This window comes from Doryrhamphus excisus, linkage group LG9, assembly GCF_037039965.1.
Source record: "Doryrhamphus excisus strain RoL-2023G ecotype Guam linkage group LG9, RoL_Dexc_Guam_v1.1, whole genome shotgun sequence".
Lineage (NCBI taxonomy): Eukaryota > Metazoa > Chordata > Actinopteri > Syngnathiformes > Syngnathidae > Doryrhamphus > Doryrhamphus excisus.
The window spans coordinates 457950-470000 of NC_136365.1; the positions used below are offsets into that span (position 1 = coordinate 457950).

At 43.9% G+C, this 12051-nt stretch overlaps 2 protein-coding genes across 3 annotated transcripts in view; both read left to right on the top strand.

Annotated features, from left to right (window-relative positions):
- The first annotated feature begins 211 nt into the window (after positions 1–211).
- Positions 212–3152, top strand: pold4 (DNA polymerase delta 4, accessory subunit). The gene is made up of 5 exons (XM_078793758.1): positions 212–388; positions 649–764; positions 1305–1388; positions 1816–1927; positions 2525–3152. The coding sequence occupies exons 2-5, from the start codon at positions 662–664 to the stop codon at positions 2547–2549; spliced, it is 324 nt and encodes a 107-aa protein (XP_078649884.1). The 5' UTR covers positions 212–388; positions 649–661; the 3' UTR covers positions 2550–3152.
- Positions 3153–3443: 291 nt separating this feature from the next.
- The window catches only part of zdhhc5a (zDHHC palmitoyltransferase 5a), a 9521-nt gene continuing 913 nt past the window's right edge, over positions 3444–12051 (top strand). Inside the window, exons 1-12 of one of the 2 annotated variants that reach the window (XM_078793129.1) lie at positions 3444–3925; positions 4865–6295; positions 6478–6599; positions 7410–7567; positions 8046–8218; positions 8398–8500; positions 8789–8880; positions 9309–9435; positions 9698–9803; positions 9974–10083; positions 10571–11535; positions 11639–12051. The exon at positions 11639–12051 is cut by the window's right edge and continues 913 nt beyond it. In XM_078793129.1, the coding sequence (XP_078649255.1) occupies positions 6132–6295; positions 6478–6599; positions 7410–7567; positions 8046–8218; positions 8398–8500; positions 8789–8880; positions 9309–9435; positions 9698–9803; positions 9974–10083; positions 10571–11535; positions 11639–11690 (2172 nt within the window). In that variant the 5' untranslated portion in view covers positions 3444–3925; positions 4865–6131 and the 3' untranslated portion in view covers positions 11691–12051. The remainder of the gene's footprint in view (positions 3926–4864; positions 6296–6477; positions 6600–7409; positions 7568–8045; positions 8219–8397; positions 8501–8788; positions 8881–9308; positions 9436–9697; positions 9804–9973; positions 10084–10570; positions 11536–11638) is intronic. The other variant, XM_078793130.1, reaches the window with a different exon arrangement.

The following is a 12051-nucleotide window of genomic DNA, read 5'->3' on the forward strand; positions in this document are numbered from 1 at the left end:
CCATGTTGACTGAAAAGGAGTATTATTTAATAATCATTTAATATTTAATCCACTTTTAGCTCTTCTTTATTTCGCAAAAAATAGTTTGATCGCTTCCTGTGTTTCACATGTAACAGCTTTCCAAATATTTCCTATATTTTTTAAACAATTGCGCTACCATTATTGACCACAGGGTGGCGTAATGAACTATTGAAAATCGCTACCACCGAAGAAGAAGCAGGACGTTGACGTCACAACCACGGCTTCTTCTCGAACGAAGACGTATTTTACTACATTAAACGTGGATTAGTGTTTTTAAACTAATGCGACTTTAATATCAGACCACGGACTACTATTGAAGTTTGATGCTGCCAATTTAGAAGCGAAGAAGAAGACGTTGTCGTATCAGGTAGGATTTTTGACAACAAAGACAGTTTTATTCGGCCGTCATACAAATGTAGTATTACTATTGTAAATGTATCAGGACTCGGACAATCGAGCATGCAGCTTGTTGATGCTCCCTTTGCCTGAATAAGACATCCATTATTGGACAAAAAGTAAGAAAATAGTTGACGTCGAAGGGGCGGGGCTACCAGCAGCCATAACATTGGCATGACTGAACATGTTTGGGAAGAAGCAGTTTGGCTGATATTCAAATGTTTCTTTCAGGTCATCTGTCGTCATGACTACCAAGAATGGACTTATAACAGACTCATTTAAGGTCGTGAAGAAAGCAAGACAAGGGACAAAAAAGGATGAGCATCCAATTGCTCCTTCGGTGCAGAGTTGGTATCATTTTCCTGTAGAAGTTGACTTTGTTGGGATCAATGTCAAAATGGATGTGTTATTTGGTGGCTTGGATGATTGGATGCAGCTATTTTTGTTATTTTTTATTTTTTTTGTTATGTATTTGCTATTTATGTTGATATGAGTCGGCTTATCCGAGGGCCATCAACTTTAATCTGACCAGTTACTTCACGCACGACGGTCAAGTGGTTAGCGCACAGACCTCACAGCTAGGAGACCAGGGTTCAATTCCACCCTCGGCCATCTCTGTGTAGAGTTTGCATGTTCTCCCCGTGCATGCGTGGGTTTTCTCCGGGTACTCCGGTTTCCTCCCACATTCCATAAACATGGAAAATGAAAATGAATGAATGAATGACCTCACGCTTTAAAATGATTAGTTTTGTTTATTTGTGCACATATTCTATGTTATTAGATGTTACAGGTAGAGATGCTACTTACAGTTATGATCAGGTAGTATGTCATATAGCCATCCTGATCTTGTTGTGATGGAATTTTCTCTGAATGATTTTCTCGACCAGATGCTGAAACCGCAACGTGTCATCATGACGATGAAGAGAAACTGAGACAGTTTGACCTGGGGTGGAGATGGGGCCCCTGTACAGGTAACAGTACACATTCTTACTGTGGAATGCCCGTCTCCTCAAGGTGTTACAGCTGACACCGTGACATTCATTTTGGACGAGAGGCGCAGCACGCCCCCAATTGGTCACCGGCCAATCAGGCACACCCCAAATTGGTCACGGCCAATCAGACATGCAGACAAACAACTATTCCCAATTTAGAGTCTCCAATTAACCTAACATGCATGTTTTTGGGTGTGGGAGAAAGCCAGAGTACCCAGAGAAAAGCCACGCTTGCACAGGGAGAACAGAGATGCCCCAATGTAGGTTGGTCTCTCCAGGACTCCAGCTATTTTTCTACATGACCTATGAAAAAAAAGAGGGAATGATCACATCAGCAAAATACAGAACTGGAATACCTTCACTGAATGGATGATTTGGTCATGATCTGGCATTTGTCCTGCTGCAGGGATCAGCAGGCTTCAGAGATGGGAGAGGGCAAAGCTTCATGGTTTGGATCCCCCTGAGGAGATCCGGGACTTGTTGCTGCGAAAACAAACTGATCAGGAGTACAGCCTGAGGTGACATGCACTGAACACATACATACACATACATACAGCATGCAATTCATCACATTCATCTGTCTGATCAGAGACTTTATAAACACGATGTCAGACACCTCCCAATACTTGGACAGACGAGGGAAATTGCTTGGTTACAGTAGCTCAATTACAGAAGAAAAAGACACTTTATACAAGGGAGGGCAGACAGTACAGCGTACTAATGTGGTGGATTATCTTCTACAGACAGATGAGCTCCTCTAAAACTGGTTGGCGTGTGGAATGAATGAAGTCCTGTAGCGTTTACTCCGCTGCCCTTATATTGTCTGATGGAGTGGGTGGATGGGGTTGTTCTTGATGGACAGCAGTTTGTCCAGTGTCTTCCTGTCTCTCACGGTTACTGTTACACCTCCAACTGATGGCTTGTTGGGCTTTCCGGATCAGTTTGTCCATCTGGTTTACGTCCTTTTTGCTGCTACTGCAACACTTCTGACTGGAACAAACACATTTGCAGAGGAGCATGATGATGATTTGTTTTCATCAGCATTTTCATCTGTGTTAATGAGTTAGACCTCTCTTCTCACAGCTCCTGATTGCACTATTGTGTTTGTTTTTCAGCTTATGGAGTCAATACCCTTTGTGATGATGAATGAAGAAGAAAACTCCAGCATCAAGGATTATACATACTTTTTTTTACCAATAACACTGGGTGTCCCTAAAGACTGGGCAAATCATCTACAGATCTTGTGCCAAAAAATATCAATAAATAAATAAATTAATTAACTAATAATAACAAATAAATAATGCACTCAATTTATACATTATTTAAAAATAACTAAAATTAAAAACACATATAGTAACAAAAAAACTATATTTGTGTGTGTAACTGCATAATATGTGCATTTATGCCCATGTGCGTAGACTTTAGGGACACCCAGTGGTTACATACACTACTGGCCACAACATTAGGTACACATGCACAATCTAATGATCTAACATAGTTTGTTGGTCTAACATAGGTCTTATTTCAGCAACAAAATTATTATTGCATTTGTACTTTGCAATGGTGTAGAATGACATTATTTTTGGTTAAATGTTAATATACAGCAACTGTATAATGTAGTTGTAGTTTCCTGTGGTGTATAACTTTTATTGTTGTATTTTCTGATTCTGATCTTAAAGTGATTCAAGTTGAAAATGTTAATGTAACACATTAAACTGATTTCATAATGGCTAAATCCATTCACATGTATTTTTTCAGTCATTCATGTGAGGGGGGGGGGGGGGGGGGACTCTAGAGCAAACGTGTTGTCACACGTAATTTTACTGACATGCTTCTTTGCTACTTTTATTTTGAAGGCTTGCTTTACTAGCTACAGGACGTTGCCCGAGCGGACCGGAAGGCAGAACCTGAGTGAACCAGAGATCATAAAAGTGAAAATATGGGAAACTATTTAAACGAGAAGGTGCCTGGAAAGAAGGGGGAATGTAGTAATTTACTGGTGAAAACGAGAGGATGTATGTATGTGTGTATGTATATGCAGTACTGTATATAATGTCATGTAATTTGGGAGGGGTAGCATATGTTCTGTGAAACAAAGAAGCAGCTGTCCAATCAGAGCTTCTATATTACGGCACGTGTTCGCTGACGTCAAATTTCTGGGCGACTGACAAAGATGTCTTCCTCTTCTGAAGCTGTCCGCCGCATATAATGTGTTGAAATGAGGAACAAACATACCAGCACGGCGGTTGACGCTCGTCTAATTTGAACGATAAAGGAGAGACATGTGACTTGTGAATCCTCACAGTGTCCATCTCGTCATCAAAGATAAAAAGCTAGCAAGCACCAAGGCTACGGTGACAGGTGACTAGCAGCATCCATGTCTCCAGTTGAACAACGGAAAGGTTAGCCGCCTGCTGCTCACGCCCTCAAGCAGAAGGAGTTAATGATGTAAATGGATACTTTGGAAGACTGCCACAAGTGGGATTAAACGCACCATCCAGCCATTGTGAAAACAGGTGAGGTTAATCTGAGCCGACTGCTAAAGCTAATCTGCTAAATAGGAAGGAGCAGCCATTGTTCGCACACTACAGGACTCATTATTATTATTATTATTACCATGATCTTATTGCATGAAATATCTTATAGTCACATCTATATATGTCATCCACTCTTTGGTTTGCTTTTTATTCTCGCGATTGTGGAACATAACATACCCGTAGCCGTAGCCCCATTCAAATGTGCTTTGACATTTATTATATATATTATTTCATATTAATGCACACATCTTAATTCGTACATCTGACATTTTAACATGCGTTTATATTGTGCATGCCACATCCGCACACCGCTTCATTAACTGGATGCAGTTAATACATATTCAATGTCTGGTTGTATATATTGCACCAAATGGTTGGCTTTTTTAAGATCCCAGAACACAAAATTTGACAGAACACATGTTTCAAAACAAACAAACAATTCTGCAAATGCAAGAAATGCACACAACCCCCCCCACAACACATGCATGACAGAAATACTGCAAATGTTGTCACTGTATAATTTTTCCAATTGGCTATGACTCAAATCAGTGTTGGCGTGTTTGTGTTATAAGAAATGTGCGACATTATCTCAATCATCAAGGATAAAGATATCCTTGAACACGTTAAAGGGTCTGCTCATATGAAAATTGTAATAACTTGCATCTTGATTATTGTTTCATTTTGTATTTATTACTGTTTTACATGTCCTTCATGTGTTCTTTGTCCAGTTTGAGTGACTTAGGTGTGAATTTCGGTATAATTTACTTTATGTATGCTTAGGGTCATTAAGACACGAGTTGCCATACAAAAATGGTCCCTGGGCCGCACTGTGGACACCCATGATATATTCCAGTACAGGTGTATTGCCTTGAATTGTTCACTCACTGTTTCTAACTCTGGCATTTGTCTTACTTTTAGGTGCAGTAATCCTGACCACCCCTCAGGCTAGAATCTTGTTGTTGTTGTTGTTGATGCACGATTCAACGAATGAATTTGATCTGTAGACTTTCAACCTCACGTTTCAACTGGATACACGACAGATTCCAATACATCTGATCATGTTGTTGGGGAAAGAATATCCAATATAAGCTCAGCCTTCAAGATTCCTATGATGCAAACCTAAAATTGTTGCTGTATTTTTCTCCAGCCCAATGGTAGCTCTTGGAGGGTCCATGCTTGGCTAGTCACTAACAGCCGAAGAATTTCATCAATGGAGAAACTGTGATCAGTCTTCGTTGAAGATGGCATATTTTTGCTGTTGAGTGTTCTCCCTTCATTCCGCCTCGGATTCAAAGTTGTTGCTTTTGAAAATGTAACTGACATGGATACCAGTGGATTTTATTCTGGATTTTACCCCCGTGGTTTTTTCAAGTCCAACACCAGCAGTTGGGTTTTGTCCCTCACACACTCGAAGCAGCTTGGTAGATGTTAGCGATGCCCACACGCAGGAAAGCCAAGTTCCCCCAGTGGCACATTTACAGACTGCTGTGGCTAATATGAATGTTGGATGAAAAGCAAGTTCCTTTTTTAATTGCAGCTCATTATGTTGTCGTGCAGCAACCATAGTTGTGTACACCTCCGTACTCTCTGGTAAATATGGAAAAAGCACATTTTTTTAATTTAAGGTTTGACTTCTAAGCAAGAGCAATTCACAAGGGAAGGAAAAAGTGTTGATCCAGGACAATTCACTTTGTTCTTATTAAAAGCGGTTTTCTACTCTTGTGCTTTTATCCTGACTCCCTTTTTTAATTCAAAGGGGAGGCGATATTATGTATGGTTTACATAACAGACTAAACTGCTTTTTATATCATTTGATCTTGAAAGTCAAGCTTTTTCACTGTATTTGCAGAAAATTCCAGTTTGGTCTGTTTGCTTTTTTGGGGGAAGAACTTAATTTTCAGAAGTTTACAGCCCTCTTTGAATATCGTCTGTAATGTCCTGTGTTAAGTCCATCTGCTTTTTGACAGAAACAAATATTTTAAACTTGGAAAAACTTTTTTTACAATGGCTCAGGATCTCCGTGAGGATTTTTGCAAAGGACAAAAGCGCAACCGATCCATCATTTTAGTCCCGATATCAGAATCCCACCTAGAACACCAGTAGGGACATTGAACTCAGAATGACGACTCCCTCGGCATCGCAGCAAAGCTGAGGCCCGAGTGAAACGGCGCGCACACAGGAAGTGATGCCAGGTGGTAGTATTAAGAATGAAGGGCGGGGTCCATCCTCCTCTCCCCTGCCCCATGCTGTGGTCCTGTCCTCCAGACCCTTGCGACCCTCGCGCTACATCCCCGTGTCGGCAGCCACTTTCTTCCTGGTTGGCTCAACTACGCTCTTTTTCTGCTTCACGTAAGTGCTGTACACTGTACATGCATGTACACTGTATACTGTACACTGTACACTGTATACTGTATACTGGCCCTCGACCAGGACATGATGACGTGTATCCAAGCAATATTGAAATATTGTCATGTTTATGTGCGTCCATTCATTTTCTTCCCGGTGGTGTCCTTTTTGTCCGTGTTGTGCAGTTGTCCGTGGCTCTCGGAGCGTTTCTCTGCAGCCGTACCCATTTACAATGGCGTCATCTTCCTGTTTGTCTTGGCGAACTTCTGTATGGCCACATTCATGGACCCAGGCATCTTTCCAAGAGGTAGGTGGATCTCCAATATTATATGGTAACTGTGGGTTGGGGGCGCGAGAGGCTTTCATTTTAATACAGACCAAAACGTGCCAATTTCTAGTACTTGAATACGCCTGTATGCTCTCCTTTCTGCTACATTTTCCTGCTTTCATTTTCAAGTTCAGTCTGTATTATCAGGTTTCGCTAGTATTTCAAATGGGGGGGTTTACAGAAAATAATTGCACTGTGTTAAGGGGATACATTTTTTGACATTAAATTGTCCCCATCATGAGTGTAGTACATCAACTGGGACATGTTTGGTTTCTCAAAACAATATGCGTTCAAAAGAGTAATACATTTGTATCATAAAAATATCTACTCGAAAACAATCAGACCTCACAAATCGTTTACGTTATATTTGTCTCGTGCACACTGCCTGACAATTCTTGTGTATTTGATGAAGACGCTTGCATGTTATTCTCCTGTGGAACACACATGTAGAAGAAGAAGATGCCAGTCTATTCCTCACATACACAAGAATGGCCAAGCAACGGTGTGCAGGGATACAAAAACATAGTAATTGCAAGGGTCTGAAGTTCAGGCACTAGAATTCCCCACACCTATTGTCTTTTCGGCATTCACCAGGTTATTGTTCAATTTTTAACGCAAGATGTCATCATTCAAGTCAGTCTTGAATGACAGAAAAAAATGTCCCACCAACTTGATGGTGACAGAATATGCGCTAGAACATCATCTCTTGACCAGAGAGTAAGGGGGGGGGACCGCAAGGTTTGGTTTTGCTAGTTAGGTTTTTGAGCTGGCGTCTTTGTGTGTCTGCAGCGGAGGAGGATGAGGACAAGGAGGACGACTTCCGCGCTCCTCTTTACAAAACGGTGCAGATCAGAGGGATCCAGGTCAGGATGAAATGGTGTTCAACTTGTCGCTTCTACCGGCCCCCACGTTGCTCCCACTGCTCCGTCTGTGACAACTGTGTGGAGGTGCGTTCGTGTTCGTCGTTCATGTTCAAGCACACAATGCTTCATATCACCTCCATGTCTAACCCACACATTTTTAGATCATGTAGCCAACATAAAGGTCTACACAAAATGACATCACTTGACCTCACGCCCAACACGGAGGGTGCAATCCAACCTGTCCTGTCTGAGAACCAAGGTCTGGTATTTGGCACCAGCACTCTGATGGACTCCAAGACGGCAGAGTACTCTGCGTTGCCATTTGTGGTGTACACACAAAGACTGTCGGGACTCTTTCTCTGACTCAAAGGCGTAGAGAAGTGACGCTCTGGTTCAGCGGGCATGGACTTTTGTTCTAGAACAAAACTATGGTTTCAAGGCGAGACCACCACCACCACCACCAAAGCTAAACCGGTTCATGGAAATCATACCGTAGTTTCATCACAGGAACGTCAACCCTCCGTGGTTTCTAAAGCTTGATCTCTTTGCTTGGCTTGGACAGGACTTCGACCACCACTGTCCCTGGGTCAACAACTGCATCGGCAGGAGGAACTACAGATACTTCTTCCTCTTCCTCCTTTCACTGACGGCCCACATCATGGCCGTGTTTGGCTTTGGGTTGCTCTTCCTCTTCTACCATCACCAGTACATCAGCCGCCTGCATGCCATCGTCACGTATCCTTGACTGGACGGCCTTCCATTGGAGTTGGACTTACTTTGGGCTGGAAACAAAATCATTTTGTCATGAACAATCTTGAACACCTTTTTATTAAACAATTGTGCAGTTCTTTGAATTACCTTCCACTTTTTCCCAACGGATGTCAAAACGTAGTCCTTAAAGCTACTATTTCCAGGCTGGCGGTAATGTGTGTTGCAGGCCTGTTCTTCATTCCAGTTGCTGGTCTCACTGGTTTCCACATTGTGCTGGTGGCGAGGGGCAGAACTACTAACGAGCAGGTAGGAAAGCCTTAACCCACGAAAGGCCAGAGCCGTATAAAGGTGGATGTATAAAGGCGATGGTGGATGCAGCACAGATGGCATTTGGCATGTTTTTTATTTCCCTACCATGTTTAATATCAACCAGTGGAAGAAATCCAGAAAGAAGAGTTAAATTGCATTATTATATGCTGTTATTAATGTTATTAACAACCATTGTTCATGGCTGCAAAATGAGCTCTTATGGCAGAAAACAAGTTGTGGAATTGAGCTTGAGTGTTGATCTCTGCTCTCTTTTGTTTTCTTCAGGTAACAGGCAAGTTCAGAGGAGGAGTTAATCCTTTTACGGATGGCTGTTGGAGGAACGTCACTCATGTCCTCTGCAGTTCACAGGCGCCCAGGTACACTTTGACCTTTGAACCACCTTGAAATTCTGACTTTGTCATTTCAAAGCAAGTTGTCCATCAATCTCCTAGTAAAAAGATGGTACCTGTAAACATCATGAAGATTATATGGTTGTCCCTCGCAGTATCGAGGTTCGATTATCGCTCCCTCGCTATATCACATTTATTTTAAACGTTAAACGTCACCTTACATGACATTACCTGTAACGTAATGACTGTATTCGTGTTTAGCCTAATTTCCTGTTTATAATTATAAATACATGAAAAAAGTAGGGGCTTATATACGCTGTTAGTTTTTTGTCACGCATCAGATATGTACCTTTTCACATCCACGGTAAACATTGAAAGTTTCATTCCAAGATCAGGCTTCCTTTGAATTTGAAAAGCAACCCAGTCAAAGAACAACTGCCTTTTGTGTCCTTCAGATATTTGACCAGGAAGAAGTGTGTGCAGAGTGTGTGTGTCCAGCCTCCATTTCTACGCCCGCAGCTTACCGACGACCAGCTCACGGCGAAGATCCTGGACAATGGCCTTCGAGGGAATCTTCATCGGGTGAGATGATGGAAGTTAAACCGCCGTGGGTTGTTGTTGTACATCGTTGTCTAATACTAGCAGTGGATGAACTATATTTGTATCATTATTATTAATAACTGGAGCCATCAATTATACAGTATGGCCGCCCATGCTTCACCCTTGTGTTTGCCCCCCCCCCTCCCCCCCCGGGTGGGTCAGCAGAAGGAAAATGGCGTATTTCCACCCATTGTGTGCCAGTGTGGTCGTTAGCATGTTGTAATTATGTGTGTCAATGTTCCAGTCACAGTCAAGTCTGGATATGCAAGAAAGCCAGTCATGTGACGCTGACCCCCCTCCTCCAAAACCAGAGCTTCACTACCTTGGGGTCACCAGGCGGAACACACACGGTAATCATATTGTTATAGAAACACATGAGTGGGGGTTTAACCGACATGGTTAGGACCAGTATTGCTGTCAATAATAATATTACCAGCTTGTGATATGAAATAATATTCCAGTCTACATGTTTCGTTCTTCTGTTGTAGTCATCAAAGCTCTTGGTCCCGTTTCTCTGCAGATTACAATCTAGTAAACAAAGTACCTCCCACCCCCACCATGTACAAGTACAGACCTACCTACAGCCCCGGCAAGAACCACGCCCCCCTCACCCACGCTTATGCAAACCAGGTAACGTTCATACGTTCGCTACGTTCATACATTTGAGTTTATTTCAATTATTTACATCTTTTTTCTTAAAGTAACCCCGTAGACTACCCAGTAGTAGTCAATTGGTCACACTCCTGAGGACTTCCAGTTATTGAAGCAGTCGTAGCTTCTAAGGGCGGCTCAATCGCTTCTTAGGTTTAGGAGGCAGGGCCATGTAGGTTTGGAAAAACCTGTTCATGACTTCATGGTCATGGTCATGGTCATGGTCATGGTCATGGTCATGGTCATGGTTTTATTTCATTTCAACATGCATCAGATTCCAATTGAATGCATCCCATAATCAGTTCCCAGTTCCACATGTCCAAAAGCAGTAGGAAGAATATTAATTTAATTTAATATTAGAGCCCTCTAGGTGTGATATAGCACCCCTATAGTTACCTTTACACTATAATGACGTCTAAATGGACAACCCAAACGTTTTTCTGTGTTTGCTTCCTGTATCCTGCAGCTAAGTCAAAGGGAGCGAGCTAGCAGTAGCAGGGATTCTTCCTCCTCAACCTCCTCGCTGGTCCAGGTCAGCCAGCAGCCCGGGTTCCGCTCCCAGCCCAGTCTGGACCGGGACAGTTCATCTGTCAGAGGGGGAGCGGACGGGGAGAGACAAGATGGCGGCGAGGGCGGCATCCCAGGCTACTCTCTCGCTGGCCGTTCCTACCCGTCGTTTCCCGACCCCGCTGTCCTGTCAGGGGTGGCCTCCCAATCCTCCTGCTCCATGCACACCCCAGCAGGGGGCGCCCACATCTCCGAATCCACCACGGTTTCCAGCAGCTTCAAGAGCGTAGCCAATCACACGCCTCCGCCCCATCAGCCAGCACCCAATGGAAGCCTGTCATGTGACAGCTTGATGGCTGGAGGGGAGGTTCCGTCAGCGGCGGGCGGGGGCGGGGGCGGGGGCGGCTACATCTCATCCTTCCTGACTTCCCAACACAGAGATGTTGACTCCCAGTCTCCCCAGCGCCATCACCCACTCCTCCACCGCTCAACCTCCTCCACCTGCTACTCCCCCCCTCCTGAGCGGGAACGCCAACCCGTGGAACCTCACCGGGGGGGCCACCCCCTGCCTGTCTGTCAAGCGTCTGCACCCCCGCCTCCTTCTGCCCCGCATCCACCCCACCATCACCATTCCCATCATCATCATCATCACCACCATCATCACCACCACTCCTCATCGACCGCCCACCCTCGTTTCATCGCCCCGCACCTGCCCCACCACGCCTACCCCCACCGCACCCGCTCCACGGACACCCCCTCCTCATCTTCCACAAACTACCCCTGCCACTCCCCGCACCCCCCGCCCCTCGGGAAATCCCTGTCTTACTCCAGCGCCGCCGCCGCCGAGATGCAGTATCGGCTCATCCGGAAGGCTTCCTCGGCAGCCGGAACGGAAGCGGGAAGTGGAGGAACGGCAGCAGCCAAGTGAGTACAAGTTTTACATCACGTCACCACTCTAATCCTCCTCACACTGATGGCCGCTCCTCTCCTCTTCTCTCCTCTCCTCTTCTCTTCCTTCGCGTGGCAGATTTCCCGTGAGTTCCTTCTTCTTCTCCTTTTCTGAAAACTTTAGTTACTGAGGAATTAACCACTGGGGCACATACATTTAGAGTAGTTACTGAGGAATTAACCACTGGGGCACATACATTTAGAGTAGTTACTGAGGAATTAACCACTGGGGCACATACATTTAGAGTAGTTACTGAGGAATTAACCACTGGGGCACATACATTTAGAGTAGTTACTGATTAATGAAATAATGGCTTGGGCACATACATTTAGAGTAGTTACTGAGGAATAAACCACTGGGGCACATACATTTAGAGTAGTTACTGGTGAATTAATGAACTAATGACTAAGGCACTTACATTTAGAGTAGTTACTGAGGAATGAAATAATGGCTAAGGCACATTTGGAATAGTTACTGAGTGTATTACCGTT

Bases quoted from the DNA above. Each gene is read 5' to 3' on its own strand.
- pold4 (XM_078793758.1), top strand. From the start codon at position 662: ATGACTACCAAGAATGGACTTATAACAGACTCATTTAAGGTCGTGAAG. The intron at 765-1,304 runs GTTGGTATCATT...TTTCTCGACCAG, and splicing joins AATTGCTCCTTCGGTGCAGA to ATGCTGAAACCGCAACGTGT. The intron at 1,389-1,815 runs GTAACAGTACAC...GTCCTGCTGCAG, and splicing joins GAGATGGGGCCCCTGTACAG to GGATCAGCAGGCTTCAGAGA.